At 57.1% G+C, this 20,737-nt stretch overlaps 1 protein-coding gene across 1 annotated transcript; it reads right to left on the bottom strand.

Moving 5' to 3' along the window:
- Positions 1–2,893: 2,893 nt before the first annotated feature.
- On the bottom strand, positions 2,894–18,935 carry KCNH4 (potassium voltage-gated channel subfamily H member 4). The gene is made up of 16 exons (XM_024745341.1): positions 18,860–18,935; positions 16,731–16,964; positions 16,263–16,409; positions 16,012–16,136; positions 14,992–15,235; positions 14,533–14,690; positions 11,645–11,852; positions 10,423–10,617; positions 9,790–9,989; positions 7,962–8,211; positions 7,166–7,410; positions 6,451–6,489; positions 5,904–6,256; positions 5,532–5,638; positions 4,534–4,607; positions 2,894–3,289 (listed from the first exon to the last, which is right to left on the bottom strand). Exons 1-16 carry the CDS (start codon positions 18,933–18,935, stop codon positions 2,894–2,896), a joined length of 3,051 nt encoding a protein of 1,016 aa, XP_024601109.1.
- Between the last annotated feature and the right edge of the window lie 1,802 nt (positions 18,936–20,737).

The following is a 20,737-nucleotide window of genomic DNA, read 5'->3' as shown; positions in this document are numbered from 1 at the left end:
TAGTTCGCAGCGTTGGGAGGAGCCGGTGGCCGCCTGGGATTTAGGCTTAGGGTGGAGCCGGCGGCCGGCTAGGCGGAGCCCGGCCGGGAACTCTTTAAGGCCGGGCCTGACGACCGCGTCATCACGGATTCCAGGCGCCCCGAGGGGAGGCGTTTGGCGGAGCGTTGCAAGAGTGCAGAAGACTGTGTGTGCGGAATTGGGAAAGGAAAAACATGGTGTGAATGAATATGCACGTAAGGCCGCGTGGACCAGTCCTAAGCACTCGCTAACGCGGAGAAGCCCCTGTCCAAGCTTTCGGGCCAAGTCAGTTCTGGGAACCCGACTGTTGGGGACATTCTGAGATGAGAAAGATGATGGAAGCGCTATAGAAAGGGCTCTCTGGAGGCTACTGGGTGGGATCACAGGGAGAGCTCTTGCTACTGCCCAGCCGTAAACCGGGACCCTCCGCCTTTGGCTCAACCCCAACCTCCGCCCCTGCCCCTGCCTCTCTCCATCCACAACCAGAACCAGCCCTTGTCTCTGATGCCAAATACTGAGTCAGACCACTTCTGCCTTGTCGCTCCCCATACATCCATAAATGCAGATTGGAACCACTTCTGTTTGTCCCCACTTTGCCCTTCCTATGGATCAGGACTATTTCTATTTTTTCTGCTCCCCTCAGTATGGATTAAGACCACTTCTGCTTCTGCCCGCCCCCGACCCCCCAACACAGACCAGCATCTCCTCTGCTTCTGCATCCCACCCCCAGGGACACTACTCGGAACCTGTATGGAATCAAAGCTCACCCTGTAGACAGCTGTGGGCCTTGTTGCTATGACGCCAGCCAACACCCTGCATACTCTGGAGCCTGAGCTGGAGAATCGACCTGGCAACCTGTCTGGGACAACCTGCCACAATGCTGCCCACATCTGGTCACCAGGGTGCCTCTTTCTAACATCCATAACACCCACCCCTGCAGTGATCATCAGAGAAGTGAAAGCTAAAAAAGAAGAGAGACCTTAGGAGAGCAAAGGGGATGGGGCAGAGGGGGATTCCTAGCAGGTTCTTGGCTGGTGACAAGGGCTTCCTCCAGACCCTGCTGTACCTAGCTTGCAACAGGTAGAGGATCGGTTAATGCAGGATTGGTGGGGAGTCCCATGGGCCACCTTTCCAGGACTGGAGGTGGACCTGAGTCAGGGCCCTTCCCACATACCGTGTCTGAATCTGTGGCTTTGACCAGGTTGGGGGGAGGGTGGGTGTAATGGGCCCATAGTGACTCATTAAGGTTGCTGCCTCATCTCTGGGGCCTCTGGTGGTGTGAACATGGTGCCAAGTGGATTGGTTGGCACCTTTGCCCTCCTAGAGACAGCAACAGGGCCCTGGGGTACTGTGGGGGAGTGACTATTGTGTAGGTTCCTCCAAAGCCCTGGGGCTATCAGACCAACCTCCAGAAACAGCCAGAGCCAGAAACTACAAAAATAAAGAGTTTATTTCCTATCCAAAAGTGAGCCCAGGGTGTTGGGTGGTAAAGGAGAGCTGGAGACCGGGGTGAATTTTCAAGAAGTCAGAGCCCTGAGTGAGACCATATTGGAAGGGGGAGAACAGGCGTGGCTGAGGTCTGGGGGTGGGGGAGGGGGAGGAGTGCTGCTGGGACTGTTGCAAGTTGCTGGCAGCAGAAGAGACCACTTTCAGTGTCGGCCTGCAGAGAGACAGAAACAAAGACGTTGACAGGCCCAGGCCCAGGGGTAGAAATAGACATTACTGGGCCCCAAAGGCACCCACTGGGGTAAAGGAACCTGGGAGCACACTCTAAGGCAGGGATTGCAAACTGAGATACCCATAGAGACCAGATAAAGAATTCAAATGAGGGAAGCTAGCTGGGTGTCAGGAGATGATCAAGGAATGTGGGGACTGCAAAGAAGTGGAGAGTGCAGGTCTCTTCCAAAGAGGACAGTGGCCACCCAACACCAGCTGATTATTACCAGGTGCGGCGTTGGCCCAGGGTCGCCAGATCTCCCGAATTTGCTTAGAGAAGCTGGAATATCTGGATTTCTATGTGAACTCTCCTGATTCTCAGTGTGACAACTCATTCATATTTTGAAAAAAATGCTGTGAGTCAAAGAATACATATCTGGGGTCATCGGTTCATTTCCTATGTGAGCTGTGGGGTAAGGTGAGCCCCTCCAGCTTGGGCTGATGGTGGGAGGCCTAAGAAGTCTTGGGTTACTCAAATGTCAGCCAGGGGACTTCCCTGGTGGTCAGTGGTTAGGACTGGGAGCTTTCACTGCTGAGGGCCCGGGGTTCGATCCCTGGTTGGGGAACTAAGGTCTCACAAGCCGTGCGGCGCAGCAAAAAAAAAAAAAAAAATGCCAGCCAGGATCTCAAACCTACCCCTCTGGAAGCAACACTGCTTTCAAAGTCTCCAGCAGAGACCTGGGGGCTGGGACAAAAGACCTCACGGTATCACTAAGCTACCTCCGCACTGGAATCTGTAATCCATCCCTCTTGCTGTAGACACCAAGATCCTGCCTGCTCTTGCCTCAGTCCTCATTTCCCAGGCTGGATCTGGGGGCTTTTCCCTTCCCCTCTCTGCTCCCCCATCTCTACCTGCCTCCAGGTCCTGGGGAGAAAGCCAGACATCTCATCTGCCCAGCTCAGTGGGCACTGCGGTCCATCTCATGCCTGTTGGGTTCCACGGCCTCAGGTGGCTCCCCTCACAGAGGAGAATAGAGGAGGGTTTGGAAAAGGCAAAGGGTCAGAAGTGACCAGGCTTTGTTAAAAAGGTCAGAGAATCCAGAGCCAACCAGACCATCTGGTGGCTGCTAACCCAAGGCAGGAGGCCAAGGGGCCCAGCCCCTCCCTGGATGGCAGGCGTCAGTGCCCACCCCAAACAGGCCTGGGCCCGTGGCCAGGGTCAGTGGAACGTGTCTGACCTGGACCGGAAGCTGTGCCTCATGAGGCTTGAGTTCGGAGGTAAGGCCTCTGGCACTGGGGAGGGTCCCAGAGGGTCAGGCTCTGAGGGGTAAGGGGACAGCATGGAGGGTCTCAGGTCGGGGGGGGCAGCCCCCATCTCTGCTGTCCCCACACTGGCTGGGCAGTGGACCTCAGCGAGGGTAGTATCCTGGAGGCCAGGCAGTGGTCTGGACAAACAGGGAGAGATGCATGGAGGCCTCTGTGGTGGGCAAGGAGGATCTGGGGGCCAAGCCGAGACTGTTGGGTGGCCTGGGGGACCCAGCCTGGCCTGTAGCAGGTCCATCATGTGTCGAAGCTCCTGGCTAAGCTGAGACACTTCCCGGTTGAGACGGGAGATCTGTTGAAAACACATCAAATTGTCTCCCAGGTGCCATAACAATCACCACCCTCCTAGGTGCACTCCCTTCTACAGTTTACAAAGCTCTTTCATGCCCACTCTCTGCTCATGGCCACCCTGAGAAGAAGACAGGACAGGGGTTATTTTTGTCTAGAGGTAAATACCCCAGCCTCTTTCCAAAAAGGATTTGGGACGACAGCTCTTGCTACTCCCCGCCACACACACTTTGACAAGATGTAGAAAAATGTGCTCAAAGAGGCCGCACAGCTGCGAAGTGACAGATGCAGGCTTACTCTCAGGTGATACACCACAGGAGCTCAAGCGTCTATTCAGCGTTTTTCAAATTTCAGGGAGTACAGAATGAACTGAAAAGCTTGTCAAAATGCCAATCTCTGGGCCCCACCCCAGACATTCCAGATTGGGTGAAGCCCAGGAGTCTGCATTTTAACAGGTTCTCTGGGTACTGATGGACACCCAAGTTGGGGAACCACTGGTCTAAAAGAACCGCATGCGGAAGCAGGGCTGACCTTGAATCCTGCCAAACCGGGGCTGGCTCCGCCCCCAGCCTCAGGGCCCGCCCCAGCCCAGGTGCGCCCCATGGGATGCCTGCTCTTTATCAGAACCCAGGGAAGGCGCCGAGCACTCCCGAGGGCTCAAGGGCTTGACCTGGCTGCTTTGTGGACGCAGCTCTGACATCCCTGAGGGGGAGGCGGAGGCACAGCCTGGGCAAAGAGGATCAGGGCTCTTTCCAACCAGGATTCAGACCTGAGGGTCCAGGTCCCCTGGGGTTGAAGGCCTGCTCAGCCTCTCAGTCCTCTGCCCCACTCGTCGGGGGAGGGGGCCGGAAAGGACTGGAGCATGTGACTTAGTCGGGGGAGGGTCCCTGCAGGAGCAAGTCCCATGGCGGTGGAGGGAGGAGAGGCCCTCTCTTCTGGCTGGACCACCTGAGCCAGTTGGGAGGGATGGAAGTAGGTGTCCCTGAGTACTTACAGTGTGCCAGGGACTGGGCCAGGCATGTATGCGCCCTCATCTCATCCTCACAGCAACTCTGGGAAGAACGTATTGATTTCCCCATTTTCAGATGAGGAAGTTGAAGTTCAGAGTGATTGTGGGACTTGCCCAAGGTCTCCCAGCTAGTGTGAATATCCAAATTCAGGACTCTGGCTCCAAACCCTTTGAAATGCTCCTATACTAAGCACATCTCTGATCCCAAGGTTGGAGGGGAGGGGCCAGCCCCAACCCACCTCCTGGTTCAGCCTGCAGACCTTTTCCTTCACCTCCTCGGCCTCAGTGGCCACTTCCCGGCTGGGCATGGTCCCTGCAGACGGAGTGGGGAGAAGGGATGCTGGGTGAGTACAGGGAGCTCAAGTCTACAGCCTGGGCTGGGCCCTTCACTGGGCAGGCAGAGCGCAAGGGGAGAGGACGTTCTGGGGTCAGGATGCTGGGAAACCCAAGCTCTTCAGGATGGTTTCGTGGCCCTATCACTTCCCCAGCCCCTCCCCACTCCACCCCATGGAGAAGCATGGAGCTTCTCTTTGGTATTCAAATTTTACACTGTTTTCTATGACGGGTGTATTATTTTATATTTCTGCCTATGTTTTCTCCACATCCTCACCAATGTTCATCTCTCGTCTTTTAGATGACAGCCATCTTAATAAGTGTGAGGTGATATCTCAGTGTGGGTTTTTTTTGGTTTTTTTTTTTTTTTTTTTTTTTTTTAGGCTGCACCATGTGGCATGCCCCCTGCATTGGGATCTTAGTTCCCTGACCAGGGATCGAACCCGTGCCCCCTGCATTGGGAGCGTGGAGTCTTAACCACTGGACTGCCAGGGAAGTCCCTTCTCTTCGGTATCTGAACACAACTGCTCTTCTGGTCATACCTCTATACCTTTCACCAACCGCCTTGCTCCACCCCTCAAACTCCTGCCCACCCTTTAAGACCCACCTCTAGTGTCCCCTCCTCTAGGAGGCAGGGTTAGAGGCTCCCTCCTCTCCTACCTCAGAGCCCTGTTCTTTGTCTCAGTCACGGCACTTAGCACCCTGTTCTGGAATTGTTTATCTGAGTACACAGGTGTCTCCCCCACTAGACTGGAAGCTCGCTAAGAGTGTGGACCAGGTCTGGGTCATCTGCGTGTTCCTGGCACAGCACCTGGCAGCTGGTAAGCCCTTACTACATGTGGGATGGATGGATGGACGGCCGACGAATGGGTGACGTGAGTTGAAGTCCACTGCTGGCCCTTACCTGTAGGAGGGGCCTGTGAGTGAGGCCTAGGGTGCTCAGGCCTCCTGCTGAACCGGAACGTAGGGGCCTCTGCTGTGCGGCCAGAGTCCTCAATGCCATCCACTATCCTGGGACGGAGGCAGTGGTCATCAGTCCCACAGGGAGAGGGTAAGGGCCAGAGCGCAGCAGGCAGAGGGTGAAAGGGGCTGTGGTGCCAGGGAGCCGGGGAGGAGCAGCCGTCAAAGACGAGTGGGGTTGCAAGCTGTGGTGGATCAGGTAGGGCGGGGTGGGCACATGGGGAGGAGCACTGGTCAGAATGCTGGGGACGGAGCCCAGAGAAGGTTCTGGAAGCCAGCAGGGGTATAGGGAAGGCAGGGGAGGCTGGCGTCTCACCGGGGACTGAGGTCCGGAGGTCCAAAGGTTCCCAGTGGGGGAATGAGAAGCTGGGGGGGCTTCCAGGCAGCAGAGCCCCTGGGGAGGCCATGAGGGGAGGGGCTGTGGCCCCGGCCAGCCAGGGCAGGGGAAGGGGTCGGGGACAAGGAAGGAGAGGAGACAAGGGCTGAGAATGGGGGCAGCTCCTCCCCCAAAAGGCTGACCAGGGAGCCCCGGGGCCGTGCTGGGCTGAGGTTGGGCAGCAGGAGGGCCCGCCGGGGCCTGGGACCACCTCCAGGCTCGGCCCCAGCCTCAGCCTCTGTGACGGATGGCTGGGTCTTGTCTGAGGAGGAGCCCAGGCTTTCCGAGCGGGTCTGTGGGCAGAGGGGGCAGCTGATGTCACAGGGCAGTGACCAACAGGCGCCTTCAGTAAGCAACAGCCTTCACTGGCGGTTGCCGCTCTCCATCCCCTCTCCCTTCACCCTGGAGCACAGCAGCCAAGGAAAGGTGCCCCCCACTCCCGTCTTCTCCCATGCAACCTCAACCCCACCCAGGAAGGGTGCGTTACCTGGGAGAGGCGAGGGGATCTGGAGAAGCGGCAGAGGCCCTGCAGGAACACGGGGGGTGGGGTGGGGGGGGCGGGGTTCAGGCTGACTCACACCTCCCGGCTCCCCCGGTGCACCACCTCCTAGTCTCACCCATCAGTGTCGTGGGGTTTGAGAATGTGGGGCCTTTTTGTGGAATTGAGTCAGAGATACCCCCAACTCTGACTCAGAGAAATCCTGAGTGGCAACATAAGTCTGAAAAGCAGTAAAAGACCAAGGTCTAAGGTGTAAACTACAGACTTGGCCCAGAGCCTAAACCAAAACGGGCCCAGGAAACATTTGGTGAGTGGAGAAGAGGAAGCCCCAGGGGATGAGGCCCAGTCCAGAGAGGGAGGGAACTGATGGAGGAGAAGCACACAAAGTGGGGGGGTGGGGTGGGGTGGGTCCTTTGAGGAGTCTGGAGTGAGGCGGAAGCGGGGCCAACAGGAGATGGGTCAGTAGAGTTGGAAGTACACGTGGTGAGCCATGGTCCATGGGGTTGGATAATGGCCAGTGGAGTAGGGTCAGTGGGTTGGAAGATGTTAAGCATGGAAGGGGCAATGGAAGGGGGTGGCTGGAGTTGAGAGGTGATGTTTTCAGGGTGGAAGGAATTCGTGAGCCTCTCTCTGGGGCTGGGGGGTGGTCTACTTTGAAGGAGGTGACCTCAGAGGAGGTGGAGGCCATAGGGAGTCTACATACATTGGTGTCAGAGCCCTGGCGCAGGTTGAAGGTGAGGTCCCGGGGCAGGCCAGCCCTGAAGGCAGCCCCGTACTCAGGATAGAGCCTCAGGACTTCAGCCAGCCCTCGGCTGCTCAGTTGCTGCAGGCCACAGTAGGTCAGCGCCTTCACGTCAGCGCTGGTCTTCAGCACGCAGCTTGGAGCTGCGCCTGACCCAGGCTCCTGCCCTGGCTCAGGGATATCTGCCCCAATCAGGTCTCCTTTTCCTGTGGGTAAGAGATGCGGACAGTCAGCTGGGGCAGAGGGACCAAGAGGATATTAGTGGATATGAGGGATGGTCAATGTGTTTGAAGGATGGCTGAAGGGGGGGTCAATCGATGGGATTGGTGGAAATAATGGAGTCGGCAGAAGGTCAGTGGAGAATGACTGGTGAAGTTGGGAGACAGTCAATTGGGGATGTCAGTAAAGCTGGAGAAATGATCGATGGAATTGGATGATCAATAAAGAATGGCCAGAAGGGTCAGTTAAAGGGTAGAGGTCAATGGAGTCGGGGGTCGATGGAAAAGGGTCAGTGGAATTGGGAGATGGTGCAATGGGAAAGGATCAGTTGACTTGGGGGACAGTCACTGGGGAAGGGTTGATGGGTTCAGGGATGGCCAATGGGGGTAGGGGAGAGCCCAAGGGGTATGGTCTAAAGGGGATGGCGGTAGGATGCCGGGACCAAGAGAGAGTACCCAGTCCCTAGATTCCTGGCTGCTCCCAAGGCCTTCTGCGGGAAGGTTTTGGGGTAGGTAGAGGGTGGTGGTGGGATCCTCACCCAGGATGGCCAGCACCATGTTGTCCCGGAGCACCTCCAGTGAGCCGGAGCAGACATAGTAGTGCGCCTGCAGGGCGTCCCCGCGGCGCAACAGGTACTCGCCCGGGGCGCAGAACGAGGTCTTGATGTGCAGGGAGAGGGCCCGCAGGCAGCCCCTGCTCGCTGCTCCAAACAGCGGCAGCTGCAGGATGTCCCGATTCAGGTGCATAGCAATGTCAGCTCTCAGCTCGTCTGGGAAGTCACGCAGTAACTGCATAAGGGGCATAAGTCATTCTGGCCATCCCCCTGAAGCTGCTACTTGAGCTCTACAGATATGCTGAGCTGTCTCCTAGGACAGAGCTCAAGTTACCCATTTCTGACCTTCAGGAAGACTTCTGTGTGTCTCACCTCAATTTGACTTGTGTGTGGACCTCCCAACCCAAGTCCTGGGGCAGAGACTAGGTCTTCTCCTGTCTGTCCACTGCTCACAGCTACACACACTGGTCACTCACACATCCTGGTTACTCAACCCCATGTATGCAAGGACCATCCCTGGTGGGTCAGCCTTCAACTGGAAGTCAGGAGACTAGAAATCAGCTCTGCATAAATCCCTGTGGACTTTGGGCAATCCATTTCCTCTCTCTGGGCCTCAGTATCCCCATCTGTAAAACGTAGGGTTACACTAGACCTTGAATTTTACCAATGACCTCCCAGGAGCCAAACTTAACTTTCATGGTTCGGTTCCATCCTCGTCTTATGGAGCCCCTCGGCCACCCTGGCTTGCTTACCTCTCCCTCTTGTCCCCCTTTCTTCCCCAGGCTCCTCTTCCTCAGCTGTCTTCTCACTGTCCACACTCTCCCTGCATCATGGCAACCAGCCAGGACTTCTACCTCCCCGTGAGCCCGGAGCCCTATCTCTGGGTCCAGACCTGTATTTTCAACTACCCACGGGGTACACTCCACCTGGATCCCCCATAGGCACCACACCCTCATCATGGCCCAACCCTGGACTCTCACTTTCACCCCTAAGTCCAATCTTCCTCCTGTAATGCCTCCATCCCACCCTTGGCCAAAACCAGAAACCTGGGAATCACTCTGAGCTCCTTTCCTGCAACCAGCGCATCACCAAGTCCCAAGGCTCCTGCTCTCAGAAATACCTCCTGGATCTGCAGGCCACTCCCCAGCCTAAAAATGTGGCAGGATAAAATCTAAATCCAAGGCCATGCATGAGCTGGGCCTGCCCGCCTCCCCAGCCTGGTCTCTTCACTCCTCTGTCCCTCACCCCTCCACAGCGCGCACACACCCTTTCCTGAAGGCTCGCTGAACTATTTCCAGTTCACCCTGCTCTTTTGCGACAATCTTTCCAGACCTGTGTTCCTACTGCTCTTACTGCCTGGAATGGCCTTCCGGCCCCAGGCCAATTTTCTTCTTGTCCTTCACGATGTCGCCTCTTCTGTGACACCTCCCCTGCCTCCTCTAGGCCCAGACACAATGAGGGACCCACTGCACCAAGTCCCTCCAGTACAGTCCCATTCACAGCGTAACTATTTGTTTACCCGTCTGCCTCCCTCACCAGACGGGTGCCTTCCCGAGGGCAAGGGCTGGGGGTAATCGTTCTGCAACCCCCTCTGTGTCCAGCACAGAGACTGGGGAAGCAGGTGGCTGAAGGGAGCATGGCATTAGCCATGTGTAGAGGAAAAGGGATGTGGATTCCGGTGGGTGCGTGCCCTTGTGAACAGCACCTCGTCTCCCTGCACCCCATTTGCCTCCATCCCAAACGCTGAGAGGCAGCGACCCCTTTCCTACTTTACCTCCGTGCGCTGGGTACCACCGGGAGCCCCGCGCACTACCTCGTTGGCGTCGATGCCGCTGTTGACAGTCCACGTGGTCTGGAAGTACTCGAGCATGCGCTGCTTGAGCGGCCGGGGAAGGCGGTGCACGCGGATGAAGTCCTTGAGGTCCTTCATGCGGCTGTGGTAGAGGGAGCGGCGCGAGTACATGCGCTGGATGATGGCCGTCACGTTCCCGAACACCACTGCGTGCATCAGCGCTGCGGCGCACAGCAGTCAGTCAGGGGCGGCCACCCCTCCGGCCTCCTCCCCCCGCAACTCGCCCTGCCCTGGATGGGTCTCGGGATTCCTGGGGGAGGGGCAGGTGAACCAGTGGGCTCCTGCGCGCCTAGGTGCTGGGTTGGGGCGGGGAACAGAGGGTGGTCCTGAGAGGGGTCAGACTCCATGCTCCTCTCATGCCCGCCCGCCCCATGAAGTCATGAACTTGGGCTTCCCATTCCTTTTGCAAGAGACTCTCCTGTTTGTGGCATCCCCCCAGGGCCAGCACGTAGCAGGCGCTGAGCAAACACCTATGAATAAATGCACGAGTGTCTGGTCGTGGGTGGACACCTTGCCTTCCCTGGGCCTCAGTTTCCCCACCCGCACGCTGGGCTTAGCAGGGCCACCCCGGGGGCTTGGCAGGCCCGGCCTCACCGCCTATGAGCATCGTGCAGATGGAGAAGATCTTCTCGGCGTCAGTGTTGGCACACACGTTGCCGAAGCCCACGCTCGTGAGGCTGCTCAGCGTGAAGTAGAGCGCAGCGATGTAGGCGCTGCGCCGCGACGGGCCACCCGCAGAGCCGTTGACATAGGGCACCTCCAGCCGCTTGCCCAGCTCGTGCAACCAGCCTAGGGGGTGGAGGGATGCAAGGAGCCCCGGCTGCGCGAGCAGGGGAGGGTGGGGTTTCCTTGAACTGCCTTCACTTGACCTTGGTCGAGTATTTACAGATGCAAGGGGAGGTTTGCACAAGAAATGCGACGAGCAGCCCGTGCCCCGGCCACCCCAAGGTGAAGTGGTTACCGTTGCAGTTCAAGGCTACCAACTCCCTACACGGCTGACTGTTTAGGGGCCCCTTCCAGTCCCTAATAGTTTATTAAGTGCTTCCTGTGTCCCAGGGTGCTGGGACTTGACCCAAACACGCTCCCTGCACTGGTGGAACTTACAGTCTGGAGGGGAAATAAATCATTACAGGTGGAAAGCAGCTACTTAAAAGGAAGTATGTCTTCGGGAATCATAATGGGTTAGGGAGAGCCAACCCAGTTTGGTGGGGGGTATGGTTCCTGAAGGACTCCCTTGAGAGAGAGCATTTTAGTTGAGACCACAAGGGTGGCTTAGGAAGAAGGGAGGGAAGACAGAAGAGCGAGGATTCCAGAGAGGAAAACACGTTCAAGGCCCAAAGTGAGAAAGCAGTACATCCTGGGTGCTGGAGGGAGGCCAGGGTGGCAGCAGCAGAGGGGGCCTGGGAGGAAGGGAAGTCAGGTAGGGGTAGAGAGGGCTGCAGGCCCATGTACGGTGTGGACTGAGTGTGGACTTTACTTTGAGGGCAGTGGGGAGCCACCAGATGAGTCCCGTCAGGGGTACTTAGCCTCTGCCCAGAACACCTCCCCACCTTCAGAGTGTTTCCCATACTGTATTTTGATTGCCTGTCACCGGTCTTGCGCCCCTGCTATGCTGTCAGTCCCCCCAAGGCAGAGCCCATGGCTTCAAATCAGTATTCCCAAGGCTGATCCGGCAAGGAGCTCATGCATGTTTATCGGACGAGTGGAGGAATGTGGAGTAGGGGTGGGGATCCTGGTGGAGGTGTCAGCTTGGGGGCCCTGCGTGGACAGGGAAGGTGGGTGGGTGGTCAGTGAAAGCCTGGGGTCAATGGCTCACCGATGTCCCAGAGCAGCGGGTTGTTGGCCTCCATCTCCCGGCGCCCGACGACATACCAGACGCAGGCCATCCAGTGGGCAAGGAGCGCAAAGATGGACATGAGCAGCGTGAGCACCACGGCACTGCACTGCGAGTACCGCTCCAGCTTCTGCAGCAGCCGCAGCAGCCGCAGCAGCCGCACTGTCTTCAACAGGTGCACCAGCGACGTCTGCGGGAGCGAGCGCGGTGGGGAGGCTGTCAGCCGGCCCCCACGTCCCTTGCCAGCGCCTTGCCACCAGGTGCCCCGGAGCTAGGGGAAGCTGCCCCAGGAAAAGTATCCCTGCTGTGCTGAGAAGGTGACCAGGAAAGGCAGGGGGGAGAGGGGAACACTGAAACTAATAATGGCTAACAGTAAGTATTACGTGTGTCAGGCACTGGGCTAAGTATTTGTAAGCCTCATTAAAGAAGTATGCCTTCAGTCCAATTATCATCATCATTCCCAGATTGCAGAGGAGTAAACTAAGGCTTGGAGAGGCTACTACTTACTTGCTCAAGGTCACAGATCAAGGGAATGATGGAGCTGAGCCTCAAATCTGAGGTGACACCAAAGTCCGTTTTGTGCTCTACTGCCTCTTAGCACCTCAGCTGGTGAAAGGGCAAGTCTGGGTCAGAAGCGAGGCAACAGACAGAAAGATCTCTGGCCCGTGCTCAAAGTCCCCAGTGTCCTAGGTACAATCAGCTGTGGACAGGGGAAGGTTTAGGGACCTCGCCCCTTGTGGGTCAGCTGCAGATGAGAGGGTCACACCGAAATGTTGAGGGAAGGAGAGCAGGGATGACGGTGCTTGGGCTGTGAGGTCTCAGCCCCTGTGGGGTTCAGCGAGGGTTGATGGAGCTAGTGACACCTGGCGAGGGTCCTGTAAACGTTAGCTAACGTTACCACTCTGTTTTCATTGTGCTTTGATTAGCCTTCCAGTCTTAGATGATGAGCAGGTGGGGGCTTATCTTCTTGCTATTCTGGGTGGGGCAGCTTGGGGGCTAGGGCTGGGGGCTCTGGGGCAGCGTCTGGGGATCTCGGTATGAAGGCCCTTCACTGTCCTTACAGGGGCCTCCAGGAGCATCCCCCATAGCCCTGGCCCTACACAGCTCCTGAGTCACTGCCTGCCATTTTCTCTAATTTTAGGCAAGAGAGTTGGAGAGGAGGTGGCTTTGATTCCCCCACATGGACCCTCTCCAGGGCTTAATGCCTGCCCCCAGCTTCCAGAGCTCCTGACTCCAACCTTGAGTTCTTCAAGGCTTCCCTTTGTCACCTGGCCCTGGGCCCCGCTCCCTTGGGGCCCTCCTCTCATTCTCCTTGGACCAGAATGTCTCAGGCCTGGCTCCTTCAAGTCCACATCTCTGCCGGTGCCTACTTATCCTCCGTCTTTGCTCGGCCTCGCTCCAGCCCCACATTGCTCCTCCTCTCCCCTCATGCCAGGCCATCCGCTCAGGTACCCTGGTTTCCCGGGAAGCAGGGTAGCATGCTGGAAAGAATACCAGACCAGGAGTCTAGAGACCTGGTTCCAGTCTCCTGCCTGCCACTGCTAGCTGTGTGACCTTCAACAAGCCACTCAACCTCTCTGAGCCTCTGCATCTGCCTCTGAGAAAGAGAGATGCGAGAATCGGCCCTGGAGGGTTACTGTGAGCTTCATATGTGATGATGTGTGAAAGAACTTAGTAAACTGTAAAGTGGTCCTGAAAGTACCAGAGGAGGGGGAACTGCCTGGTGGGCACAAAACCCGGGGGGCCGGGGGTGCACTCAGGGGAGGGGTGGGGAGCCCTGCTTGGAATGGCTGGAGCCTCAGGGCAGACACACCCACATGCACGTGTGTGGGAGCATGCACACACGTGTACACAGCCAGGAGAAGAGGCCCACAGCCCGTTGGCGGCTAGTTAAATCCGGCTGCGTGTAGGTGGTTTCCCGCTATAGCTGAGGGTGGCAGGGAGAGGAGCACACAGGGAAACTGCTCCCCACCTCCCCACTCAGCAACCAAGGGGGTCTGGGGACACAGGGTGGGACTCCCTCTCCCTGGGCCAGAGAAGACCTGGTATCTGTCAGCTGGGTTCAGGGCTGACCACCTAGGGCACCTCCAGGCAGTCCCCGGGGAGCTGGGAGGATGAAGGTCCTGGGACTCTCCGCGTCCAAATCCACTCCGCAGCCTCTACCTCCCTGTCCTGGCTTACCCTGCTCCCCCCAGATGCTCCCTCTTCTTGTCTCTTGCCAGTCAGGTCCTAGTCTGTCTAAGGTCTGGCTCTGCTCTCACCTCCTCCCGCAGGAACCCTTCCCAGACCACCCTAGCCTCTGCCCGACTGCCATGCTTTGGCTTCCTAGGCACTGGCCAGATTTCAGATCATTTTTGCGGGAGCCCACGTTCCAGCCTGGAACTCCAAGGTCGGCTAGCTCCGTGCCCAGCCCCCACGCAGCAATACCTTGGTCCCATCTTGCACTCCATTCAGCTCTTCTGTTCCTGCTGTTCCCACCAGCTTAGCTACCGAGAGGCTGAATTCTTACCACTTTTCTCCACAGTGACCATGCCACACACAGTGCTTTGCAGACAGCTAAATGCTCATCCTTTGTTTGTTAAATAGAAATGTGAAAAGTGCCACTCATTTGGCTTCAGACCAATGCCGCCTTGGTAGCCCTACTTAGCTTTTCATTTGTCACAGCTTCCCTCAGAGATTGTGAGCTGAGCTCCCCAAGAGCACAGACCCTCTCGGACCCTTCTCAGCCTCTAGCGCTGGGCTCTGCCCATCACAGATGCCTGACAAATACTCGCAGATGACTGAGTCTGGGACTGAGGTGGGTCCCTTAATGGGAGATGCTGTGCTGAAGTTGGGCAGCTAGGCTGCAAGGTGGGACAGGGAACACTTACCACGGTGATGTTGAAGACGTAAAGCAGGTCAAAAGGCAGAGCAGCAATGAGGTCAACAAAGAACCAGGTGGCCAGATAGTGGAGGCCAATAGAACGAGGAGCAGAGACCACTTGGCCGGACTGGGACACATAGGTGGTGCGGAAGTTCAGGATGATATCTGGGGGTGCAAGAGGCTATTACTAGGGGGCCTTGGCCAAGGGCAAGAGACTCAGAATGGAGGTGGACACAGGAATGGGGAAGATGCATTGGGCTTCAGGCTGGTCCTTAGGGAGGAGAGGTCTAAAGGCTGAAGTCTCCAGGGGTCAGGGGACCATGACCTCACGGACCATGAGGACTAAAAGACCCAGAAATGGGTAGGCTCTGACTGCCTGGGTCCTGCAGGCCCAGGATGGAGCGAGGCTTGGATGAGTGGGTCCCTCCATCCCACCAGCCAGGGTACGTGGGGCAGAGCATCTAACCGAGGATGAAGAGCATCTCCACGGCGATGTCGCTGACAAGGGTGTGTCGGGAAGTGATGGGGGTGTCGTCATCATCCGAGAAGCAGACATTGTAGGGGACGGTGACCGCAACGTAGAAGGTGGCGAGGAGGATGAGGCCGTCCCAGATGGCCTTGGGCACGCTGTAGTGGAGGAGGAGGCAGCGGGACCCCCCCACGGAGGCCACCTTGTATTCGGGCACTGATGGCTTTGGCTCAAACACGTTCTAAGGGGAGAGGGGTGGCGGTTGGGGACACTCGGGGGAAAGAGGAGCCAAGGTTGGGGGGAGGGAGAGGTAAGGAGTGGGGAAGGGGAGAGTGGGCACTGCAGGCGTGACCACGAGAGGAGCTAGAACGTGCAGGAGAGGGGGTCGGGGCTGGCACCTGACACCTCCTTCCTCTGCCAACTTACTGCTCAGGCCCCCTTCTGAATCAATCGTGTTTTTTGTGGGGGCAGGTATTTCTAAGGCTTGACCTTCACCTTGCTTGAGAAGGTGATTATGGCAAATCAGGCACAAGCCCTGGCTTGAGAGGTCACTAGCTTCTCCTTCAAGTTCCTCTTGGGCTCTAGGGGTGCAGTGGAGGATGGGTATACCCCAGGGATGAGGGGAGGATGGCACGGTGCACCCCACTCGCTGTAGCCATAACACACTGCAGAGATGGTTGGAGACCCGTGGCTTCATCAGGGTCCTAGGAGTGGTACACAGGGCTAGATGCCAGGCCCCCAGTGGGGGCTTTCTCCCTGGAACCACAGTTAGTGATTTCGTGCCCCCCTTGTGACATCATCAGAGCAGGGTATTGGCAATCACAAGGAAGCAAGGGAGATGGGGATGGAAGGAGATGTGGGGGAACATGGGATAGACCAGAGAACCGTACATGAGAAATGGACAGACAGAGGAAAAAGCCTCTGGAGGGAGATCAAACAGACAGAGAAACAGGGACACAGTAACAAGGGTGCCTCAGAAACACGGCTGGAAGATGCTGGGGTGGAGATAGGACTCACATTGGTTTTCATGCCTCCCTGGCCCCGGCGGCCAAAGTGGCCAGTCAGTCGGTGTAGGACAGTATGGCTCTGCCTCCTGGTGGATCGAAGTCTCGAGCTGGCTCCCCTCCTACCAAGGGACTTTTCTGTTGGGAAGAAGGGTACGGAGATAAGTGGGGGCGCATCCCATGAGGCTGAGTAGGGACAGGTCTTCTGTGACCCTGGGCAAGGACTTCTGATCATTCATGCCTTCTCCCCAGACTTGCAGTTACCATGATTACTGTCGCTGTGGCCTCCTGGGGGGCCAAGTCCTGGGCCTCCACTCTGAGTGATGTCCTTGAAGGAAAAGAGGAAAAGTACAACCTCCCCCATCTCATTCTTGATGGGCATCATGTCCAGGAGGCACCAAAAAGCTGAGCCTGTAGGTATGAAGAGATGGAGGAAGAGGGTGAGCAGCCCACGGCATCTCTTTGCTCTCTCATCCCCCTTGGTTCCTGGGCATAGTCAAAGGGATTGGCCAAGGTTTAGTGCTGGAAAGAAGCCCAGAGATTATGTCAGCTATCTCCTTCACCTTCCTGATGGGAGAACCACGGCCCAGAGAGGGTCAGGGATGCACTCAGTGTCACACAGTCAGCTTGTGGCAGTGTGGGGACCAGCACCCAGGCTTCCACTGTGCCAAGTGGACTCTGGCTAAGGCCTGTGGTCTAGGCAGGACTGCAGGGCAGGCCAGGCCCCCTCACCATCCTTTCGGTAGAAGCAGATTTCAGCCCGGTGCTCCTGATGGCCCTCCAGGGCCTTGTGCAGCCTCTGCAGGGCTGGCTCACTGGTCTCTGGACCGTAGAGGAAACGGCAGTTGCAGGTTTTCTGCATGACCTCGGTGCGGCCGTAGCCTGTGAGCTCACAGAAGCCGTCGGAGCAGTAGACAATGGGAAAGCCCCGTGGGCCCTGTGTGTTGGCCAGCAGGAAGTTGCCGTCTGTGGGAAGAAGAGGTCAAGGTCAGGTCAAGGCCAGAAGGAGAGCTCAGCTTCCAGGTGGGCCATACCTCCCCCAAGCTGTGGTCAGAGATCCCAGAGCCAGAAGCTTCCCAGTCTCCCATGTGATTCCTGGATCCCCTTTGGGATATTCTGAAATGAGAGTAAGAAGAGATAGAGCAAAAGGACAAGGACTTAAGGGTGGGAGGATTGGGAGAGGGGCTACTAGGGGGTTGGAGAAGGAACCCCGAGAAGTCATGAGGTTCATCCTCCTGCCTTCAGGCTGGTGAGCTGTTCCTGTAGGAGGCAGCACAGCACGGTAAGGGCATGGGCTCCAGCACCCACCTCTGCCACTTACTGACTGTGTAACCTTGGGCAAGTTAATGAACTCTTCTGTGACTCAGCTTCCTTATCTGAAAAGCGGGGATAATATATCTTCCTTGCATGGTTGGTGTGAGAGTTACATGAGTTACCTGGGAAGAACAAGTCCTGGCACATAGTAAGTGTTACACTGAGAAGGTGAAATGATGCCCCACATTCGCCCAGCTTTCAAAGCACATCCATAGCCACTGTCCTATCATCCTATTAGAGAGTGAACAGGGCAGAGATTCTGGTGATATCATGCCCATTTTATTGATAGGAGACGCAAAGGCAGAGATGATCCAAACTCACAAACCTCCTTTGTTGGGGGAAAAAGACAGTGATGAGTAGCATCCTTATTCCCTGCCTTTCAGGAAAGGTCCTCTTTTTAGCATCCCTTAGCTAATTTCAGAGGGTCTGTCCCAGTGCTCAAAGTCTGACAGGCTTGAGCAATGAAGGTGTGGCTTCAGCAACCCCAGCAACAGAACCTGAGCTGGCTCCCTCCAGCTCCAATGGGCGGGAGGCCTCAGGGGGGCTCTGTGGGCCATCTAGGGACAGTCTCAGCTGAGGGAAGGGATCTGAGACACAACCAGTCCTGGGGCGCTAGGAGGGCTGAGTGTCTGGGGGTGGAGCGACTGATGGGGATACTGCAGAAGCCTGGGAGGCGCTGGGCCCTGGGCAAGCAGCCTCCTTCTTCCATCCCAGGCCCGTTGCCTGGGTGATGGGCGCTATGGAAACAAGGGAGGTGTGTGTGGGGGCGGGGTGGGGAGGCGGGTAGGGCCCCGGCGGCTCGGTTTCCGCCCTCAGGTACCGCTCCCCCCACCTGCCAGATCCCAGCCAGGGTGTCCCAAGGGGGGCAAGGGGAGATCTCTCAGTACCAAAGCAGGAAAAGGGAACGGCGGGAGAAGAGGCGGGTAAGGAGGATTGTGGCTGTCCAAGGTGCTGAACCTGGAACCCAAGCTGGGATGGGGGTGTAGGCAGTTCCCTGTGTCACACAGACCACCCCCCTCTTCCTGCCTCACCTCCCTCAGACACAGAAGCTCTACGGCTCGGGGGCGCGTGACCTCAATCCAAGCTAGGTCCTGCCGAAGTCTGATCTTTTCTCTCTCTCTTTTTTCTTCTGAGGGAAGTGGATGCTGGAGTCGTCTGGGAGTAGACCCCAGAGCGTCTGCCCATTTCGTCCCACCTCCGCGTCTTGGATACCCCCTCACACGCCTCCAGCAGAGCTCAGCCCGAGAGTGGGCGGCTCCCAAGGACTCTTCTCCGCTTTGCCGCACAAAGAGCCTTTCCTGTTTCCAGTCACACAACCCCAACCTTGGCCCCCCACACACTCTTGGTCCTCGCCCGCCTCCCCTCCCAGGGCGTCCCCAGCCCTGTTCCTTTACCGCGGCTTTTGGCTCTGGGAGTTCCTAGACCCTCAACTCCACTCTCTCTCCTCCCCTCGGGTCTCTCTCACCATATCCAGGAGACCCGCGCCACCGCCGAAGAAGACTTAACCCCTAGCTCGAACCCCCAGCCTCAGCCTCCGGCCCACTCACGCGTGCGGTCGAAGCGGGTGGCGATGGTGTCCAGGAAGGTGTTCTGCGGGGCCAGTAACCCCTTCATGACCGGCATGGCCTCGGGGCGCGGGCTCGAGGCGCGGCGCCGGGGGGCGTTCAGCGCGGCCGGGCCGGAGGGGGCGCGCTGCCGGCAAGGCCGGGGCGCCCCATGCGCCCGCCTGCCTCCTCCCCTCCCTCTGGGCGCCGCCGCCGCCTCTCTGCTCCGAATCCAGCAGCTCTCCGCTCGTCTCGGCGCCGCCTCGGTCCCCCCCACCTCCCGACGGGCCAGGTTCTTTCCCTCGGGCTCGGCCCGCGCCCGCCACGTGGCCCCGCACGGGGAGGGGCCACCAGAGGCACCCTCACCCCTCTCTGCTGCTCTCCTCCCGGTGGGGAGCGGCCCACGCGTGTCTCTCCCTCAGAGAATTCGGGACACGCCCACCCAGAGCCGAGGCTCCAAGAGGTGGGGCAGGGCTTGAATGACGGACACGCCCACCTTCCAGGGTGGCCACGCCCCCACGCGTGTTTCCCTGGCTGCTCCTTGTGTCTCCGCCCCTCGGGTTTCCCCGCGCACCGCCCACCCTGGGAATCTTGTCTCGTTCACAGCGCCGCCTGCTGGAGTTGGGGTATTTCACAGCACCCCCAGCTCCCTGAGCTCCAGTGTGAGACAGCAAGTGTTAAAGAGGCTAGTTTTGCCGGTGGAGGATCGATAGGAAGGCAGGAAACTCAAATTCTAGAATGCACTACTTAACCCTCACCTGTGCCGCAGTCTGCGTAGGGCACCCTGGCGAACTCTGCCTCTAAGCTCAGCTGTGTGGATGAAAAGAGCTTTGGAGTCCACTGGGTAGAAATCCCAGCTCTGCCACTTACTAACTGTGTGACTTTGCCTCTCACTATCAGCTGTAAAATGCAGCTAATAATTTTTACCTCGTATGGTTGTGAGAATTTAATAGCATAATGCATATCTTTGGCACGCAATGTGTTGGTGAGCAATTGTCTCCCTATTCTCCCTCTTCCTATCATCCTGATTTAACCCTCCTTCTCTCTGCTACCATTTAGGTGGAAGAGAGGCTGGAAACAAGTCTGGGGCTGAGAAAGATAGTTTCAAGCTGGGCAGTCAGTTTGTAAATCTCCAAAGGTGCGCTGGTGGGTTTTGTTCTTCTCCAAAACGAAATAAGTGCAGCAGCAAGAAGGACCCAGGTGAGACCAGACACAGGACTTTTTCACTGTGGAAGCAGAAAATTACTGTGGTGGCTTGGGGTGGCTGCTTGCCAGAACAAGACAGCCAAAGCCAGTGACAAAGGGAAGATGGGCTGGGGAGAGGGCAGGCCAGTGTTCCTCACCCTCACCCTGAGTCTGAGCTGGGCATTATCTGGGGTGTTATATTGCTTAAAAGTGCCACATCTCTACTTTTGGGTGTTAGTTTCTTAGGGCTGCTGTAACAAAGTACCATAAGCTGGGTGGCTTAAACAACAGAAATTTTTGGCTCAGTTCTGAAGGCTAGAAGTCCAAGATCAAGATGACTGCAGGGTTGGTTCCTTTTTAAGGCCGTGGGGGAATATTTGCTCCATGCTTGTTTTCTAGCTTCCGGTGGGTTGTTGGCATTTTTTGGCTTGTAGATGCATCACTCCACCTCTGCCTTCATGTTCACATGGGTTCTTCTTGTGTGTCCAAATTCCCCCTTTATATAAGGACACATCGTATTGGATTAGAGGCCCACCCTACTCCAGTTATGACCACATTTTAACTAATTACATCCACAAAGACTCTATTTCCAAATAAGGTTACATTCTGAAGTGCTGGGGGTTAGGACTTCAACATGTAAACGGAGTGTGTGTGTGTGTGTGTGTGTGCGCACAATTCAACCTGTACCAGGTGTGT

This window comes from Neophocaena asiaeorientalis, unplaced genomic scaffold, assembly GCF_003031525.2.
Source record: "Neophocaena asiaeorientalis asiaeorientalis breed wild unplaced genomic scaffold, Neophocaena_asiaeorientalis_V1.1 scaffold1, whole genome shotgun sequence".
NCBI lineage: Eukaryota > Metazoa > Chordata > Mammalia > Artiodactyla > Phocoenidae > Neophocaena > Neophocaena asiaeorientalis.
Note: the sequence above shows the minus strand (reverse complement) of the source record. Positions and strands in the feature narration are given on the sequence as shown.

Coding starts and splice junctions, on each gene's coding strand:
- KCNH4 (XM_024745341.1), bottom strand. CDS start 18,935: ATGCCGGTCATGAAGGGGTTACTGGCCCCGCAGAACACCTTCCTGGAC. Junction 16,410..16,730: donor CTGCTTCTACCGAAAGGATG/GTGAGGGGGCCT, acceptor TCATACCTACAG/GCTCAGCTTTTTGGTGCCTC. Junction 11,853..14,532: donor ACGTCTTCAACATCACCGTG/GTAAGTGTTCCC, acceptor TCGCTCCCGCAG/ACGTCGCTGGTGCACCTGTT.